This window comes from Sebastes umbrosus, chromosome 1 (genome assembly GCF_015220745.1).
Source record: "Sebastes umbrosus isolate fSebUmb1 chromosome 1, fSebUmb1.pri, whole genome shotgun sequence".
Classification (NCBI taxonomy): Eukaryota; Metazoa; Chordata; class Actinopteri; order Perciformes; family Sebastidae; genus Sebastes; species Sebastes umbrosus.
Window position 1 is genome coordinate 29841806 of NC_051269.1, and position 20096 is coordinate 29861901.

General features: G+C 39.5%; 1 protein-coding gene across 4 annotated transcripts in view; it reads left to right on the forward strand.

The window, feature by feature from the left end:
- The window catches only part of elmo2 (engulfment and cell motility 2), a 28086-nt gene extending 12623 nt beyond the window's left edge, over window positions 1–15463 (forward strand). For 2 of the 4 annotated variants that reach the window (XM_037772848.1, XM_037773664.1), the window contains exons 10-24: window positions 502–580; window positions 3682–3717; window positions 4050–4100; window positions 4869–4991; window positions 6026–6145; window positions 6260–6364; window positions 6452–6560; window positions 6713–6849; window positions 8558–8721; window positions 8819–8931; window positions 9023–9130; window positions 9277–9359; window positions 9464–9541; window positions 10168–10371; window positions 13604–15463. In XM_037772848.1, coding sequence (XP_037628776.1) covers window positions 502–580; window positions 3682–3717; window positions 4050–4100; window positions 4869–4991; window positions 6026–6145; window positions 6260–6364; window positions 6452–6560; window positions 6713–6849; window positions 8558–8721; window positions 8819–8931; window positions 9023–9130; window positions 9277–9359; window positions 9464–9541; window positions 10168–10368 — 1507 coding nt within the window. In that variant the 3' untranslated portion in view covers window positions 10369–10371; window positions 13604–15463. The remainder of the gene's footprint in view (window positions 1–501; window positions 581–3681; window positions 3718–4049; window positions 4101–4868; window positions 4992–6025; window positions 6146–6259; window positions 6365–6451; window positions 6561–6712; window positions 6850–8557; window positions 8722–8818; window positions 8932–9022; window positions 9131–9276; window positions 9360–9463; window positions 9542–10167; window positions 10372–13603) is intronic. The other 2 variants (XM_037774395.1, XM_037775202.1) reach the window with 1 other exon arrangement.
- Window positions 15464–20096: the final 4633 nt, after the last annotated feature.

Here is a 20096-nt window from a genome sequence, read left to right on the forward strand (position 1 = left end):
CTCTAGTGAGTATTTACAGCAGCAGGACGATGTATGTGGGATTGCTAAAAATAACACAAAATGCCATTGTTAATTGTATTAATGGAACATGTCACCCAGTCTGGCTCTTAGATGTGTTTTGTAATAGTTTCTGAATAACAATGGAGCTCTGTGGCACAGAAGAAAAAAACTATATCAGGCAATACTTGTTAGTAGGATCCATTCGTTGGTTTTGGTCTTTTTATGGAAGTAAAGATATTACCAATGACTTTTAAAATTTCCAAGATACTCTTAGTTTTATTGCTCGTATAACAAAATGAAGAATTACTTACAATTATTCAAAACTGTTGGTGTGAAAGAGGGGCTTCTAAAAATCCTGCACCAATCCCAAGTATTAGTAGCGATAAAAGTAAGACGAATTGTTATGTAGCGTAGTTGTTAGCCTTTAGTTTGAACTCTGTAAGGACATGTGTGGAGCACGATGCTTCTAACTGGTTGTTACGATGCTTGATATTTCTTCAGGTCAAACCAGGAGATCCAAACCTACGCCATCGCCCTCATCAACGCTCTTTTCCTGAAGGCTCCAGAGGACAGACGGCAGGTCAGTGTCAGTGTGCTGCATTAGAGAAGAGAACTGAGTGTGCATAATAGATAGACCTAGCTAGAATACTAATAATGTTCCATCCTCACATTACGCTCTAAAATAAGCCTTCCATAAATAATAGACTGACATTTATTCATAATAGCTGCATGTCTTTTGGTGTCAGAGAGCTGCAGATATTGCCTCACCCTGGCTGCAGCAGTGGGTTACTTACTGAAGCTAATCTCATGAATTAGACGTCTGTCTGCCAGCTGTCATGATTCTGTCTGACAGCCATCGCTGTAATGACACACTCACTCAAAATAATACTCGCTTTCCTTTGAAGTTTGCACATTTGTTATGCTGCAGTTATTTCAGAATAGCTCAGCGAGATAGACCAAGGATGAAGGATGACTGTTTGTGCTAAATAGACAAAGAGCTTGGGATCGGATCGGAGCAGAAGGCAGTAATTAAGGATTCATTTTATCGGCTAAATTCGTTTAAAAGTGCTTATTTCTATTAAACTCAAGGATTGGACTCGATGCCAGCCAGTGGTACACTATATGACATTCTTCACTATGTGCTTATGATGGAGAGTAGAGTGTGAAATAATCCACTGAGATGATTAAGTGAAACCTGGCCAGTGTGAGCAAGATTTAACAAAATGTAGCGTGAAAGATTATTCATATAACATCCAAATATATTAAAATATGACAGTAAGTTCCGTTTAACAAAGTCAGACAGAAACATCCCAAACAGATTCTGAAATATCTCTGTAGCACAGCCAAATGTACAGAGACTAAAGGAGCGAGTGCTTCTTTGGATGTCTGTCCAGCATGTTACTCATCATCACTGTCATAATGTCTCATCTGTCACCCTGCAGTGATAACTTCTGTCCCAGCTCACACAGTGCACCACTAGCACACTGCAGTGTTTCATCCTGTTTCATACGTCGTCACTTGCCCCCTGTGTGTCTCGTTTATAATTACGGTTCTCCATGTTGAAATTTGATTTGTATGTGTTATGTATTTTTGCATTTTTACCGTGGAAAAAAACACTTTAAAGCCTTGTTCTATTATAAAGATATTCAATACTAGACCTAGAGAATAATAGAGCTGAAACGATTAATCGATGAATTAATTAGTTGTCAACTATTAAATTAATCGCTAACTATTTTGAGATGAGAATCGGGTTTGAGTCATTTTTTTAAAGAAAAGAAAAGTACAAATTCTCAGTTTCCAGCTTCTTAAATGTGAATATTGTCTGGTTTATTTACTCCTCTGTGACAGTAAACTGAATATCTTTGACATTTGAGGATGTCATCCTGGGCTTTGGGAAATACTGATTGACATTTTTCACCATTTTCTGACATTTTATAGACCACACAACTAATCGATTAATCAAGAAAATAATCAACAGATTAATCGACAATAAAAATATTCGTTAGTTGCAGCCTTCGAGAATAATATCTCAGGAATTAAATTGGAGGAAAACGAGGAACAAGAGCGAGAATTGAACAGTAGAAACTCACTAATTACATCCTACAGCACAATAAAATCTCACTTAAATAAAACAATAAAAATATTATGAATTTCAGCAGTCTGATCACCGTCATAAAGTATAATTTAAATACCATACATTTACATCGAACTCAAACTTTATTTTCATTTCATCAATAAAATAAACAAAAACTTATGACAGACATCTTTTTTTCCTCTCCAATCTGTGTATCTATGCTTTTGCATGTCAGATTTCAGTAACAAAATGCAACACTTAAACAGTAAATTGCAATTTATATATAAATTAGTAACGATAGTTCATGGAGTCAGAGCTGAGGATATGCAGGAAAAGGACAGGGGGCTGTTTAAAGCAAATACTGAGATGATAAATGCTTACATGTTAAATGTTTGACAAACAGCTACGTTAATGCCGCTCATGACCTCCTTTTAAAAATTAGTCCGAACACTTTGATCAAATGTTTTTATGGTGGTCACTTTTAATTTTGCCAAATGTGACAAAGTAACGACATCAGATGGACGAAGCAGTGAGATGTTCAGATGTCACTGATTTGTGCTTCGGGAAACACGACTTTGACTGACTGAAAGATGTATTTGCTTCTGTAGCTTCACTGTAAATCAACACTTTACATTGAATTTAGGTCAAATTGAGACTGAAAATATTAATATTGTAAAATATTAATATTCCAAATGCAAAAGTTCCTTAAATCCTGAGTCCTCAAAACAAATCCTCACTCAGTTTTGAAAGTGTTGATGAAAAATGAAGCAGAGTTATGAAGGCGGAGGGTTAGATGACATTGTGAGAAGAGAAGGGGGAGTATTTGCCTTTATTTTACTGTGGGTTGTATGAGGGCCATATGACGCACACAGTATGTTCGGATAGTTGTCCTTGAACGTGCATTCATCTCCAGCTGCTGTTGTTGACCACTGGAGGGCGAACTGAGTCAATTCTTTTGAGATAAATGCAGCAGAGAGACACGCAGTGTTGAGCAGATCACAAACAGTACTAACATTAAGTACATTACAGCGGAGATACTCTTTAAAATTTAGATTTATGCATGTTTTTTATTCACACTTGTGCAGTTTTAATCGTTTTCAAATGAAAGTGAAAATAATCCTTAAAATCATGCAGTAATTCTGGCAGCAGCGTAGCACAGTCCAATACATCATACCATCACTGATGAGTTGTCTCTCCAGTTTATTTTTACAGTGAATAAAATCCTCGACAGAACAAGGTTACATGATCAACCCTTAAGGGAGCTACCAGGACAGCGCAGTGATTTTCATGCATAACTGGTGGTTTAAAGATCCCGTTTTCCTCTGTGGGTTGATAGAATTTCACAGCTCTTCGGTTTGTGAAATCCTTTCAAAACCAGTTGGATGAACCAATAAATGCGTGGTCGTCTGATAAAGCATGTAGGCCATGTGAGGCTTTTCAAACAGCCATATGTCGTGACTACTTGCTGTTGACATGTTGTTTTATGTTCTTATTTCGTTGCGTGCTGTGCCGGTGATGTATCCCTGTATCTCATTGTCCGTGTGTGTGCGCTCTTTGTTTCCATCACTGTTGCACCCACGTCCCTCCTCCCTCCCTTCAACCTGTAGGAGGAGTATACTAACCCGCTGGAGCAGCACCTCACTGTGAGTACACATCCCTCAGCATCTCATAGCGTCCTCTCCACCCCACAGCCCCTCTCCTCCTTCGCTCTCTGTCTCTTTCTGTGTCATGGACACCCACTGCATAATCCATGCAAATGAAAGTAGAGCTTGCTGCAGCAGCAGACAGACAGACTGTTTTGACAGATTGAAGATGTTTTACAGAAGGTGTGAAGGGCAAATGGTTCAAACCAGCGATGGAAATGTTGCTGCATTTCAGTAGTTGTTTAAAATTCCCATTTACTGCTCTGCTGTGTGATAAAGCATCTTCCCTCATCTGCGCTGTGTGTTGGAATAATGTATCTCTTTACCCTCAGGAAATGGCAAGCACTTTGGCTCAGAAACACCTGCGATCCATCATCCTCAATGTGAGTAGCAAGTCTGAAATGAAAGTTTTAAAGTATTTCTGGCGGTAACGCTCTGCTTTACTGGCTATTAAGCTTTCAGGCGGCTGAGAAATATCCAGGTGTGAACACAGGATTTGAGCAGTTCCCACAGAGGTTGAAACTAGTGGCTATTAAAACATTCTATAAACAAAATATTTCTGTTCAGCCTTCTTTGAGGCTGTCCTATGCTGGGGTTTGGTGGTTGTTGGGGGGGGGAGGGATGGAAGTTTCATCTCAAGGACCACCAGTTCAGAAAGTGTAAAGATTTACTGACTTGGAGAGCTGTGACAGAGAACCAGTAAATGTGATGTGGCATGAAGTCCTTGAAGTGGAACCAAATCTGCTCTGAAAATGATTCCTTTTGGCACCGACTCCTCTGGAAGTGCCTGACTGAACTGGCTTCAAATGTCAGTGAGGAAGACGCTGCACTCCTTCTGCCTGGAGCGAGGAAGCATCCTGGAGCAGCTCCAGCATTGTGTGCCCTGCCAGTCTGTTAATGAGACCCGGTTACTTGTTGGACCCTCAGCATGTGTTTTTATGATGCCACATTATGAGTCTATAAAAATGATTAGCATTATCAGCTTTCTGTCTCGAGTCTTCAGGGGATTCTCCAAACATTACAGACAAGCTTTAGCTTCCCATTAAGTTTTCAATTATTTTTTTAGATTTGTTTTGTGCTTTGTGACTGGATGTGTCGTTTGTGCACAAGTTAGAAGCTTTGCCCTTAATGTGTTGCTCTTCTTTTATCAGCATGTTATCAGAGGAAATCGACCAATCAAAGCAGAAATGGCACATCAGCTGTACGTGCTGCAGGTATTGACCTTCAACCTTTTGGAAGAACGAATGATGACCAAAATGGATCCTAATGACCAGGTAAAACACAAATACGTTTTAACGGCACTAATTTCTTTAACGCATTAACAGAACTTGATACTTTCCGGTTGTAGCGAAATCAGTTTTAAAGCTAGAGTGAAGATATTGGTATCACGTCATGTAAAGTAGAATAGAGAAGAAATCAATTTGTACCAACCATGTCATACTGGCTTGTCGTGAAGGAGGCTAAATATCGCTCCAAAGTTGCGTTAAATTTTGGCGAGGAAAACTAGAAACTGGATTTTCAAAGAGGTCCCTTGACCTCTGACCTCAAGATATGTGAATGAAAATTGGTTCTATGGGTACCCACGAGTCTCCCCTTTACAGACATGCCCACTTTATGATAATCACATGCAGTTTGGGGCAAGTCATAGTCAAGTCAGCACACTGACACACTGACAGCTGTTGTTGCCTGTTGGGCTGCAGTTTACCATGTTATGATTTGGCAATATTGTTTTATGCTAAATGCAGTACCTGTGAGGGTTTCTGGACAATATTTGTCATTGTTTTGTGTTGTTAATTGATTTCCAATAATACATAAATACATACATTTGCATAAAGCAAGCATATTTGTCCACTCCCATACTGATAAGAGTATTAAATACTTGACAAATCTCCCTTTAAGGTACATTTTGAACAAATAAAAAATGTGTGAGCAATTTGCGATTAGTTGTGATGAACTATGTTAATTGATTGACAGCCCTAATAAGAAATCACCCATGGTATGTTCAAATGAACAACATGGTTAATCAAACAGTGATCTGCATCCTTGAGACAACCTTCTCTCAGTTGGGTGTCCACTCTGATAGATCTGCTTTAGTGCTTGTTTACAGTGTTGAAGTGGCCTTTGAATCTGCATGCACAAAGTGCACCCTGTAAAAGTTCCACAGACAGGAACATCATTTCTGATCAATTTTTCCTGAGATTAGATTTTTTAATTCCAAAAAAAAGTGAAGAATCATTATTATTTTGCTGCTATATTGATAAAAGTGTCAATATTTATGCTGATAACATGTTTGCTTGCTGTGGTTCAGGCTCAGAGAGACATCATCTTTGAGCTGCGTAGGATTGCCTTCGATGGAGAAAATGACCCCACTGGTACAGAAAAAAGGAAGGCCATGTACACCAAGGACTATAAGATGCTGGGATTCACTGTGAGTCTTCACTACAGATCTCAGTTTCCTCTGTAACACTTGTAACACAAGCTGTATGAATAGATTTAAATAGAAACACTCTCTTGGCTCACGTTATTTCTGTTTCACGTGCAGAACCACGTGAATCCGGCCATGGACTTCACCCAGACTCCTCCGGGAATGCTGGCTCTGGACAACATGCTGTACCTCGCCAAGGTTCACCAGGACACGTACATCAGGGTTAGTTTTGGCCTCGTGCATGACATTGATCACCTCACTGAGGTGGAAAAGTCAGCCGCATTCAACATATCTTCTCACTCGTGACAGATTGTGCTGGAGAACAGCAGCCGCGAGGACAAGCACGAATGTCCCTTTGGCCGGTGTGCCATCGAGCTCACTCGAATGTTGTGTGAGATCCTCCAGGTTGGAGAACTGCGTAAGTAGATCTGCATCTGACGAGAGGTGTAACTTTTATTAATTCACAATCTTAAAATGTCTCAGAAATTGTGGTAAGACACTCATTACTCCAGTCCAGGATAGGAAATGCCTCAAAATTGTTTACAATTGAAATATTTTTCTTCTGTGTAGCTAATGAGGGCTGCAACGACTACCACCCCATGTTCTTCACTCATGACCGGGCATGGGAGGAGTTCTTCTGTGTCTGCATCCAGCTGCTTAATAAAACCTGGAAGGAGATGAGAGCCACAGCTGAGGACTTCAATAAGGTCAGAGAATAAAGTGCTCTCATAGTCGTCTTTAACACATTCATATTCATATATATGTTTATGTTTACATTCCCTGCTTTGGCCCAACTTTCATTGTGTACAAAATTGATCGAAAATTACTTTATTATAAATATGATTTAATAATTATATACTGAAATAGCATATAATCGTTAAAATAGGGCCCTCATATCAATTAACTTTGTATTCTTTTAATGGAAATGTATTAAATAAATTACCAGCTATTGGGAAATAGCGAAATATAATTATTAAATAATGTTTATAATAAAGTAATTTGTGATACATTTTTAGGTAAATATTGGGGTAATTTGGCAGTAATTCCAAAGAAATTTCAAATAGGTTACTTGCTAATTATCACCTAATTACCATGAAATTTGTGGACCTGTAAAATGAAGTGTTACCAAAAGAGGTTTACTTTTTTTTTGCAATTATCACAGTTCCTGTAACATCCAGCATCATAGCTCTACTTTGAGAGGGCTCATACACTGAGAGGATGCACATCTTTGCAAATGAAATAAAGAATTGACTGAGTTGATCTTTGCATATAAACTATTAAAAATCGCTGCCGTGTTTTTGAGAATCGATACAGTATCACAAAACATAATATCGCGATACTCTATATTTCTTTCTTACACCCCTACACCCCCTATTTATAGAACTGAAATTGTTATAGAATAAAATCCTCTAACTGGAAATTGTTTGGATATGCTGCATCTGCCCGGAACTGTTGGAATTTAAATAGAGGTGAAGCACCCATACGAGGAGCGCTGAATAAATGAATGAATGAATGAATGAACTGTATAACTAAGAATCCTGCAGCAAGGATTCATACTGAGGTTTGCTCAGAATGAAGCACATTTAAAAACGACTGTAGCTGCTGTATTCTGCTGTTTGTGAGTGAGCTTCCCACTCAGCTGTCTGACAGCTGAAAGGCTTTTGGTTTAAATAATACATTTTTATTTAATTTAATTACAATTATATCCGTAATGCTGTCTATTTCGAGTCAAAGAACAGATGATAACATTCAAATCAATTACTGCTCATACAGACATTTATTTAAATGGATGAGGAATCTATTAAATACCTGGCTCCATCTAGTATATACACCGATCAGCCCGATCAGCCATAACATTAAGACCACTGACAGTGAATGTTATTCACTTCACCTATCTCGTAACCATGGCACCTGGCAGTGGGCGGGATATATAAGACAGCAAGTGAACATTTTGTCCTTTGAACTTTGTGTTGGAAGCAGAAAAAATGGGCAAGCGTAAGGATGTTCTCTTGCTCTTGTGGGATGTTCCCGGTCAGCAGTGGTCAGGACCTACCAAAAGTGGACCAAGGAAAGAAAACCGGTGACCCGGCGACAGGGTCAGACCCAAGGCTCATTGATGCACGTGGGGAGCGAAGGCTGGCCCGTGTTGTCCGATCCAATAGAAGAGCTACTGGAGCTCAAATTGCTGAAAAGGTTAATGCTGGTTCAGTTTGGCTGATCGGTGTATTTTTAACATTCATGCCTTTCGATGGGGAAATCTGTCAGCAGAATGAGGTTCTCAATGGGAAAATAACGGTTCTGTGAATTAACACTTTAACAGTATTCACTAAAAACCAATGCAGGTAGACCTGAAAATGTTAGATCTGCCAACTGACTCATTCCGTGTACTCGTCTGTGTGCTTTAACCCTGAGCAGGTGATGCAGGTGGTCCGTGAGCAGATCACCAGGGCTCTGGCGATGAAGCCGTCGTCTTTAGACCAACTGAAGAATAAACTGCGAGGCCTCAACTATTCGGAGATTCTGCGTCTGCGGCAGTCAGAGAGAATGAGCCAGGACGACTTCCAGTCTCCTCCCATCATGTCAGTCTGTCGTAAATATAAAGAATAGTCAATAGTATGGTGTTGTACACATTTGTGTGTGTTTGTCCCTGTTGCTCATGCTGTGTTTGTCCTCCAGTGAGCTGCGGGAGAGAATTCAGCCCGAGATCCTGGAGCTCATCAAGCAGCAGCGACTCAACCGGCTGTGTGAGGGGAGCTGTTTCCGCAAGCTGGGGAACCGCCGAAGGCAAGGTACATACAGTATCAATACAATCACTTTGCTGTTTTCTGCCTCTGCTGTTGGATTATCAGCTAAACATTGTGCACCCTGCCTCTTTTGTAGAGAAGTTTTGGTTCTGTAGGCTCTCGCTGAATCACAAAGTGCTGCACTATGGAGACCTCGACGAGTCACCTCAGGGTGAAGTGCCTTTCGAGCTGCTCAGTGACAAGAGTAAGACACCTTTATTTCTTCGAGTGGCTCAATCTCCCATCTCATAAACCTTTCATTACACGCATGATGACACATTCACTAGCCGATCACACTGTATCTGTCAGCAGGCTGACCTTAATAAACCCTCTCTTTTATATTCCTCTCAGTTCCCGTCTCTGACATCAAGTCTGTGGTGACCGGGAAGGACTGCCCTCATATGAAGGAAAAAAGTGCTCTGAAACAAAACAAGGTAATATTATTATTATTATTTTGTATTATTATTGTTGTCATTCTAGTCACCTGGCTGTTTTTTCACTCCTTGCTGTCACTGAGTGTGTTGTTTGCTTCTCTCAGGAGGTGCTGGAGTTAGCCTTCTCTGTCCTCTATGATCCCGATGAGACACTCAATTTTGTTGCACCCAACAAGTACGAGGTAAGCTCAGCAACAGTGAGGCTTAAAGCTGCACTATTCAATGTTGATTTGAACAGTGGGCCAAATATGTGTAATTGGAGAGGTGTCACTTTTAGTGACGAGCCCACAGAGAATTATCACCTGACTCTGCATATTTTAGCGTCTTTCAGCTTATTGTTTTGGCTTTCTGGCCTGTAACTTTACTGTTTTGGTTCACTCTCACCGGCTTTCATCAACTTCCAGCTGCAGCAGGCAGCTATTTTCAGTGAAAAAAAACTTTGAAAACCCACAGTACGCCACCTGTCCAATACCACAAAGCAGACAGACACAGTTAGCGATTAGCTAACTTGGAGCATTTAGCAGCTAAAGCAGGGGTGCAAACTTGTCACCTTTAGGTGGGCCTCGACCTGCTTACCCCTGTCGCTCTGTCCCTGGTGCTTCTGGGCGTGGTTTCCCGGCTGCTGTCCCTTGGGTCCCTCGTTGTCTGTCCATGTCCGGGCAACCCCCATAGTCCATGCATGAATTTGGATGTTCAAATAAACTAACTAACCTACAACTTGTTGGCTATCCTCCCGTACATAGCGCCATAATGACGCACTGTTCTCAGCCTTCACGTATGTTCCTCTGTGTGATGTTTTTCGGAGCAGTACTGCATCTGGACTGACGGGCTGTGTGCGCTGCTGGGCAGAGAGATGGGCAGCGACCTGACGCGCAGTGACCTAGATACCCTCATCAGCATGGAGATGAAGCTCCGCCTCCTCGACCTTGAGAACATCACCATCCCAGAGGCCCCGCCCCCCGTGCCGAAGGAGCCTAGCTCGTATAACTTCACCTACAACTACAGCTGAGATGTGTGTGTGTGTGTGTGTTTACAGTGCATGTGTGTGTTTGTCAAGGATGAGCATCTTTTGATGAATTTAGCCGCAGATGTAAAAGGTTACTTTTTTAACATTTCAGAGCCCAGGAGACTTCTCTCCATCCGTGTTTGTGAGGCTGTATGGTTAAACAGGAGGAATGTGTTTATAGCTTCACAGAGAGTTCAGAAGTCAGGGTCCACTACCGAGCAGTTTCTCCTGGTGCTGGTAGGGATTCAGTGAGTGAATCTCATTTATCAGTGCAGTCTCCAGGCAACATCTCCCCACTCTTTATTTACTATTTAAAAGATATAAACCTGCCTATAAAGTGAAGGAATACTGCGTCTGATGGGAAAATATGGATGACAAGCTGCACAAATCTGCAAATTAGTCTTTAATCAAGTATATTTCTCTCAAATTGTGGCATTACCGGTCAGTCAAGCCATGCGTACGGTCTCCATGGCAACAGAAGATGAAGTGGCTGCCATTCCAGTTTCAGGTCTGTCCCTCCACATGACGGACGTACGATGAAACGTCACACAGGGTAGAGTGAGTGGGCCGAGAGTTTACACACTCACACAGCCAGGGTCTTGCTCAAGGTCACTTCAGTAGGAGGGATAGTCGAAAACATCTGGTGGAAGGACGGTCTCCCTAATCGGTACACTGTTTTGCTGCCCATCGAGGTCTCGTTAATGTGAAGATATTTGACCAGCAGTTCAGTATTGAAAAAGAAACTTGTTGAAATTCAGTGATAAAGAGAGATAGAAACGCAATTTTAAAAAAAAATCAACTTGTTTTAAAGCAGAGGGAGATAAGGTGTTATTATAATATCTGTTACTTTTATCATGTTTTTATTGGGACACAGAAGCCTAGGGCTGCAACTAACAATTATTTTCATTAGGCTGCTGTCAGGCACCGTTCATATCTATACCTACGAAAAGTAATGCACTGTAATCCGTATATGTCCCACAAAATCAATTTGTATGTAATCCACGTAATCGTGAACCAGGAAGTATCAAGAGGCGCGTAGGGAGGAGATCGGGTTGGATGGGTCTGTCAAAAAACACCAGACTTTTGCCCAGGAGACCGGTGTTTGTACCCAGTGTGAAACCAGAAGTTAACGTTGGTTTATTTGTCACGTAACTTCCATACATTAGTTGCGGCACTTTTGTAGTTATTTTAACCCAAACCACAATCTTTTACTAAACCTAACCAAGTGAAGACAGAAGTTTATTTTTGAAAAGACTGTATGCATGTAACGAGCGGATATTGATGTGTTGCTGGACATTCGTAGGAAAACGCAGGAAAAATGAGGAATAACTTTTCATAAGATGTCATACGAACCGTCGTACGAGGACGTTGTTTTCATGAATTTCATGAATTGATCATTTGATCTGTGAAACAACATAAATTAGTGGGAAATACTCACCATAATTCCCCAGAAGAGAAGTTCTCAAGTGAACATAAAATTCAGTTTGCTATTACGGAAGACAAAAGAAAAACAGCAAATAGTCTTATCTGAGAAGCTTTGAGGTTTTTGCTTGAAAGGATTAAGTGTTTCTCAACATGTTTGCAGATTAATTTTCTGTCCATCAAATAATCAGTTGATACTCGATATTCGTTTCAGCTGCACAAAAGTGTTGTTGTCAGCATATACCTTCTTACAGCTTCTGTTTACTCAACATTCATGCTGCTTTAGATCGCTTGACTCACTTCTCTCCTCAGACTAACACATAGCCTGTTAAACGTTGTGAGTAGACGGATCCCATTGAGCTGAAATTGTTCAAGTACGTGGTGTGAAGATACCATTGCCTACTTTATGTGTCTGTGAGTGTGTATTTGTGTGTGTGCAGATTTTGAGGTTCAGTGTAAGTCGTTTATGTTGAGCGATGTAAGGAGGAATATATTATGATATTATGAGCGTGAGGCTCATGGAAGACAGGGTCAAAGCTCCGACATCCAACACATTAAAATACATGAATGACCCTTTTTTTGTTGAATCATAGTCACAGCATTGCCTTATCAGCCAAAGTACATATTATAAGCAGTACATGAATGGTTTCTAACACATTGTGTGTTACTATGACGCCTCCTACGAAGCGTTCATTACTGATGGATGAACAGTTAATTAATATTTGATAACAGTAAAACAGTTAAAATAATATATAATCATATATCTTCAATAGTTAACAATTCGTCATGCTGTATATTGGCTTACAGTATAACAACTTTACAGTGTGTTATAAATCATTTAACTGTTTACATGGACTGTATACATGTACAGCTAGAGCTGGGCGATAATTCAATATAATTGATTGTCTTTAAATGTAATTGTATCATGATGAAATAATATATCGAGATATCGTGATACACAATTACGTTGTCTAAATTGATAATAACAAGCTCAAACTAATTTATCTGGATATCTGATGTGAAATATTTTGAGGGAATAACATTTGAATACTGCGGTTTTGTTTTTACATCACACTTTACATCACCACTCAGTTCAATGTGATTAACAAACGGAGTATATATGGAAATATTTATTTATTTTTTCTCCATAATTTAACTTGAAACTGTTATGTTCATTTTGCACTAAAGTTCTTAATTAAATTGGAAAATAATCTTGATGATACTTTTCATTTGTCAAGTATTTAATTCACACAGGAGTATTCAAAAATAGGTATTAACATGTGGTTATTTCATGGAGACTGTTTATTTATTGAACCCAGGTAAACATGCTATATCATGTTATATATGGAGATATGATATATTTTCAAGATTTTGACCATATCGTCCAGCCCTATGTACAGCAGGATTAAAACTATTTAAAGGTGTATATAAAATTACTGAAAATATGACTAAGTATTATTACAACTACTGTGTTATTAAACACTGATTAACTGTTAATTCACCAGTTCTGAATGCTTCATAGGAGGAGTAATAGTTGTTAACAAAGACATTAATACAAACTTAAAATTCTCCTCATTTCTGCTACAACTACATTATAGTAAATTGTTTATATACTGCTTATAAATGCTAAATTACACCACGTTTAGGTTCAAATATAGTGTTACCATATTTGTAAAGATTATAGTGACGTTACAGTGATGTTTATTTTCGGTTGAACAAACTTACGTGACATCCCAAGAGTGTTTGATGCCCCTTGTGTTTGAATGAATCAGCAGTTTTGAGGCTTGATTTTAGACTTTTTTGTCACACTATTCAGGCGAACGGGACCATAGAGCAGATCTGTTGACCTGTTTTAGAAGCTCGACCCTCAAATGATTGGAAGCAGGTCAGAAACAGCTGAGTGACACATGGCTGTGTGGGCATCGGAGACATCTAGTGCTGCTCATGTATCATATGAGCAGACAGTATTCTGTGCTTTGTATACAGTGAGATTAATTTTAGTGCTTTTGCTTGATGTCGTTTTCTTATTTCCATAGTGTCTTTGGTTTGTGTATTTTATTCACGTCACTTAATGTATTAATCACTACTGTCACTTGTTAATGCAGAATAGAATTATATTTTTGTAAATGATTGTACAATCTTATCAGCTGTGAAGAGAATGGGTATCGAACTAACAGCATTTTTACTTTGCGTCGCTCTGTACGGTACATTCAGCACGCTCATTTACTGTGGAAGGACATGACCAAAATGTTTTTGGTCTTCATATTTTTTTAAAGTCACAACCATAGACTGTATATAAAAATGGATGACGCGTCTACGCTTCCTCCCACTGTACAGAAATGAAGCCAAAATATCCTTGGAGCGAGAGTCTGCGCAGTGAGTGATTTGCGGTCACTCGCCCGAAATAATCGCGAGCTTGTTAGCGAGAAAGACTCACAGCAGCCAATCATGACGTCTCAACCACTTTTTATAGCATCAAATAACTAATAAAAACCAAACTTATCAGAAAAATTAACACTTGAACCTACACCAGCGTGATAAGAACTACCTAAAATGACAGAAACCATCTTTGGGAAAAATGTATTTGACGTATTTTGACTTTTTAGTTTGGCCCACGTTCCATCCGTTAACATAGAGGGGGCGGGATTTATTACCTATACTGCAACCAGCCACCAGGGGGCGATCCAGATGTTTTGGCTTCACTTTAGGGAGCCGTCATGTCGTCCATCTTTTTATACAGTCTATGGTCACAACCGTGTTTTCACACTACAAGCACCTCATATTGTTTAGGAATGACACCCACTTCAGCACCTAACGATGATGTCAGTGTTAATGTATCTTATAATGCTAATGGGAATAATGAAAATTGCCATTATTGTTGATGCTGTTTGTGAAAAAGGAATATTTGAAATTTTTTCAAATAATGTTTTTGCTGTTTGGTTTTTAACTGATGTTGGAGGTTGTAAAGGTTCCCTGTGGAGTTTCAGACCTTTAGTGGTGCTGTGGAGCTGCTTTTCTCGGAGTGGGTCCCCGTTTAGTTTGTCTCGTGCACGCAAACGAGGATGCACATGCGGTACACATTTCTACCAATGGTTTCACATCACACTACTCCACTGACCAACAGGTGGCGGGAATTCACCAAAAAATGCAGCAATGCACCAGAAAAGGCAGGGTAGAAGAATTCTGCAAGCTATTAAACATGGATGTAAACAATACTGGATTTAAAATGCTTAAAAAAATTAGCTTTTATGACACGTTTGTTAGACCTTAAGGACACACAATGTGTTTTAGTGAGCAACACTGAATATAAACATTTTGTTTGTTTACAAGAAAACTCCACAGGGCCCCTTTAACTGCTTAAAAAATGTTATTTTATAATCCAGTGAGTCATTGAACTGCAGCTAAAATATATAAGTAACCACGAAGTACCACAGCGAGTAAAGGATTGTTGCATTGGATGTACTAACAGTATGACTCTTTTACATGACTTGCTAAACTATTTATTTACACTTGCTAGTGATAGTAAAGAATGACATGTTGTTAGATGAGAAATAACAACATCAAATCTAAATATGGTATACATATAGATCATTGTATGTATATACAGTATTGTGTTGCCTTATTGAAGAAAATGTATTATGTTTTGTGTGAATAAATACAGAGTCTAACTACTGTTCAAAGTGTGTTTTTACTGGCCAGTGATTTTCCGTTTCTACCTTTTTGATTAAACCTGGATTTAATTAACCACATAAATGAACCCCCTGAGACCCGACTGACTTAACTGTCTTTCAGAGGCATGGTGCCAACCATGTCATGCTACCATGTCGGGAAGGAGGCTAAATAACGCTCCAAAGTTGGGCTAAATTTTAACAAGGAAAAACTGGCATGGCCATTTTCAAAGGGGTCCCTTGACCTCTGACCTCAAGATATGTGAATGAAAATGGGTTCTATGGGTACCCACGAGTCTCCCCTTTACAGACATGCCCACTCTATGATAATCACATGCAGCTTGGGGCAAAAACCATGCAGTTTCTTTTATGCAGTATAAATGTGTTATTTTCACCTATTCTAAAATGATGTATTTGAATATTTCTGCATACTGGGATCCATAAACAGTCTTGGACTGACATAAATTAGGTATCTCTGTAAAGCTGAGACTCTTGTGGATCCAATGAGCCCAATTGTATTCATGTGTGATGATATTAGTCCCAATAGTAGCCATTTCATTGTAGTGAGACCATTTTTTAAAATTTGACCTCCCTGTATAAAATAACCTGTGGTGACCTCTAGGATAATCACAGCCTCATGAAACTTTATAACCATAAACTAAAGACCTAGGGCATTCAGGGGATGGATGGCTTTCCTAGCTGGATTGACAATAAGGGTGTTTCTGAGCAGTTTCCAGAACAGAAGTGCTCGCCATCCAATCACCGAAAAATGCAATTCTTGCAGAAATCTCCAAATGTCAAAAGTTTTTGATCCCAAATCACAGCATGGCTTTTTCTATGGTGTTCCTCAAGGTCTTGGTGTCTTAATGTGGTATTTTGGAGGGATTATTGATCATTTTTATTAATTCTCCAGTGGTAAAAAATAGTTAAATTTAGCACCAAATCTGTGTAACAAATATCAACCCAAACACAAGTGAGCATGGGAACGGCCATCATATACTTCTATCATAATGTTCTAAGCCCTTATACACTTTACTATTCCTTTTGAATAATCAATTAGTAATTCCATGTTTATTTGTGATTTATGACAACTTGTCACACAGTGCTGAGCTGCATCTTAAATTAATCTCCAGGTTCCCAGCTTTCAGATGATGTACACCACCTCTATGTGTCATCTACAGTTGACCTGCTATCTCCCTTTAAAGACCCCCTGTGCCCCTAAAAAGGACAAAAATTGGTCTATTTTGGGTCTCAGAGGGTTAAAATATATTCATATATATAACTGAAATCAGGATTTGTGTTTCTCAAAGAATGAAAGTATGGACAGTTTTACTGCAGTGCTTATAATATAAAAAATAAAAAACGTTTGACAGTGTAGTGTTACAATTATTCAGATATTTTCCATAAAGTTTCCCTGTGGTGTGTTATATCCTCTAGTGGAGCTGTTTCTCTATGCGCGTCCCCGTTTATTGCTCATCTCGGGCACGCGCACGATCACACGCATGCACGCACGCGCTCTCTGCTGATACAATACACAGTCCGACCGGTGATGTCGCACTATCCCACTGATCTGCAGGTGGAGGTAACACACCAACATGTGCAGCACCGTGCCAGTAAAGGCAGAGAAGAAGAAGAAGACTGCATGCTGCTAGTAAACATGGATGTAAACAATGCTGGATTTAAACAAATACTTTAAAAATCAGCTTTAAAACTGTGTTATGAGGACAGAATTAATTCAGCATATTGGTTTAGAGCTCATGGATTTCACACAATGCATTTTGGTGAGTAAAACATGAATGTAAATATAACTTTTGTTCATTTAGAAGAAAACTCAGGACCCCTTAAACTAAAATGGAAAGTAAAAGTTCAGAATTCATTCAGTTTATTTCAGTAAAGGTACAGAAATATTAGCAGCCAAACACATCACAAATGTAAGCATAGAGCCCCTGTCATCACATCTATCTCATATGTTGATTGTTGTAAAGTAGTATTTTAGTGTTGTAGCTGGCAAAGTTGAAGCTATTTTTTTTATCTACATTTGGTATTTTTTTTCTGGAGGTTAAAGCTATATATCCCATATTCATAAGCTCACTTAAAGGGACTATTTGTAACTTTCAGAAATGCTTCTTAACAGCGACACCTGTGGCTGTGAAATCAACGAAAGTCAGCGTCGGGCTCGCGCTTGCTCGCTCTAAATATACCTGAACGAGCATCGCTCAAAACAGTGAGGCGACACACGTCAGCTAAAACCACAATATCACTCTATATTTCAGCTGCTTGGCAGTAATGTTAGCTGACCAGACGAAGGTCTCTCCATGAACATGATTTAGATCTGACCCTAGTGTTGGCTTTTCCTGCCTAAGTGCAGGCTGAGGCAGCGGGGCTCTGCAGCGTGTCTCACTGCTCTCTCCGCCCGCAGCTGGAGAGAGCAGAGGAGACACCGGCACCCGGTCGGTAACGAGAAGACAACGTAACTCCCTGCAGAGCTCTGTCACTTCACAAGACACGGAAAACCTCTGTTGGTCTGGAGGAGCTGCAGCAGTTATTTCTGCACAAACGTCCCCTTTGCATTCACTAGATATTCTCAGAGCTAAACTAACTCTGCAGTGTGTAGTGAGCGCGCGTTCACGTCTAGAGGTGGAGCGAGCTGAGCGAGAACGCGCGCGCTGTCTGAGTGAAGGCGAGCAGGCAGAGGAGGAGGGTACAGCGGCTACACGCGAACGCGAATATGCGAGCGCGCATGTGTGCCGACCCGCTACATTTATACGCTTACAAAGTTACCAACAGTCCCTTTAAGTACAAGTAAGGCTGGGCGATATGGTCTAAATCTTCTATCCCGATATAGGTCATTTCATATCTCGATAATAATATATATCACGATATAGCCTGTTTTCTGGTAATTCAATAAATAAATAAATTGTCTATATGAAATAACCACATGCTAAAGCCTATTTTTTTATACTCCTGTGTGGATTAAATACTTGACGAATGAAAAGTACTGAATATTTTCTAATTTTAAGAACTTGAGTGCAAAATGAACACAACAGTTTTAAGTGAAAATATAGAGAAAAAAGAGATAAGTATTGGCCTAGCCTATATCGCGATAGAAATGATATAGAAAAATATATATGATAGACATTTTTACATTGTTTTGATGATATATATTGCCCTAAGTACAAAAATGTATTTAAATTCAGCACTTAAGTAAATGTACTGAGTTACTTTTGACCACTTAAAATAACATTTACTAGTTCAGTGTTGGACTACGTGTCCTACAGTATCCTGTCAATCAGTTAGAGCGTGATAGCAGCAGGTTCCTTATGACTCTTGTGTTCCTGTGATCACAGACTGTGACTGTAGGTTGTAGGGATTATAAAGCTAAAAGATGAATAAACCAACAATTACAATTCATTTCACTCCTCTGACCCACAACAGCTCCAGTGCAGCCAGCTTGTATCAGTTGTGCAAACTGATAATAAGGACACTCAGTACCTTTAAAGGGTAATTTAGTTCGACCAATCTTTTACCTTTACAGATTATCGCTGAATGCATTTACAAAAAAGCGCAGAAAAGACTTTTTGTGCTGCACAAGCTACGGAGTTTTGAGGTCAGCCAGTGCACTTTAGACCGAGTATACCAATCCCTAAAGACTCACTTTTAACATTGTGTCCTGGTTGGAACACCGCAGTGTCAAAAGCAAGAAAAAGCTTTCCAAAGTAGTCAAACTGGGCAGTACAATTACAGGCAACAAATAGGCCTCACTGTCCCTTCACCGCAGCAAAGCAGTAAGTACGCTAAAGTGGAAAAATGTTAGATGACCACAGCCATCCCTTAAATCACCACTTCCAGCTACTGCCGTCAGGGCAAAGGTACAGAGCGCCCTGTGCAAAGAAAACATCTATAAAAATAATTTGTCCCTGTCGCTATAAAGTATCTTAATCTGCGAGGAGAGCCACTTTCTGAAGCCAGCCTGCGACCTCAGCACACAGCACTTTATGTCTATTTATTTAACCTTCATTCAGTCCTCACCACTGACTACCTGGTGCTCCTTTTTAATGTAGCTTCTATTGGTGTATTTTTATGTGAATGTTTTTTAATGTGTCCTGTCTGGATTTGATATGTTGCGTTTTAATGTACCCTTTTGATAGCAGTTTTTGCGCATGTGAACCAAAGAAAAGCCTTTTGTACGTGAAAAACAGACATTAATGTATCTTCTATTTCTATTTCTAAATTAATATTTTTTTCCTTTTCTTTCTTAAAGCTTCAGTAGGCAGAATGTTTTTGGCATCATTTGGCAAAAAATTCCATAATAACCTTTCAGCATATTGTAATTCAAGTGTTCTGAGAGAAAACTAGACTTCTGCACCTCCTCATGGCTCTGTTTTCAGGCTTTAAAACATCTAGCCCGTGACGGGAGACTTTGGCCAATCACAGGTTATTTCAGAGAGAGAGAGCGTTCCTATTGGCTGTTCATTCAACAGAGGCAGCTGTCGATCACTCGCAAACTCCGATCAAACGGTCAAACTAGGCAGCGCTGATCAAATATGAATCAATATTCTGTTACTGTAACACCTATTTCTCTCCTCAAATGTTTTCAGAATCATCTCGTAGTGTACTGTTTAGCTGTAAAATGAGAAAGTT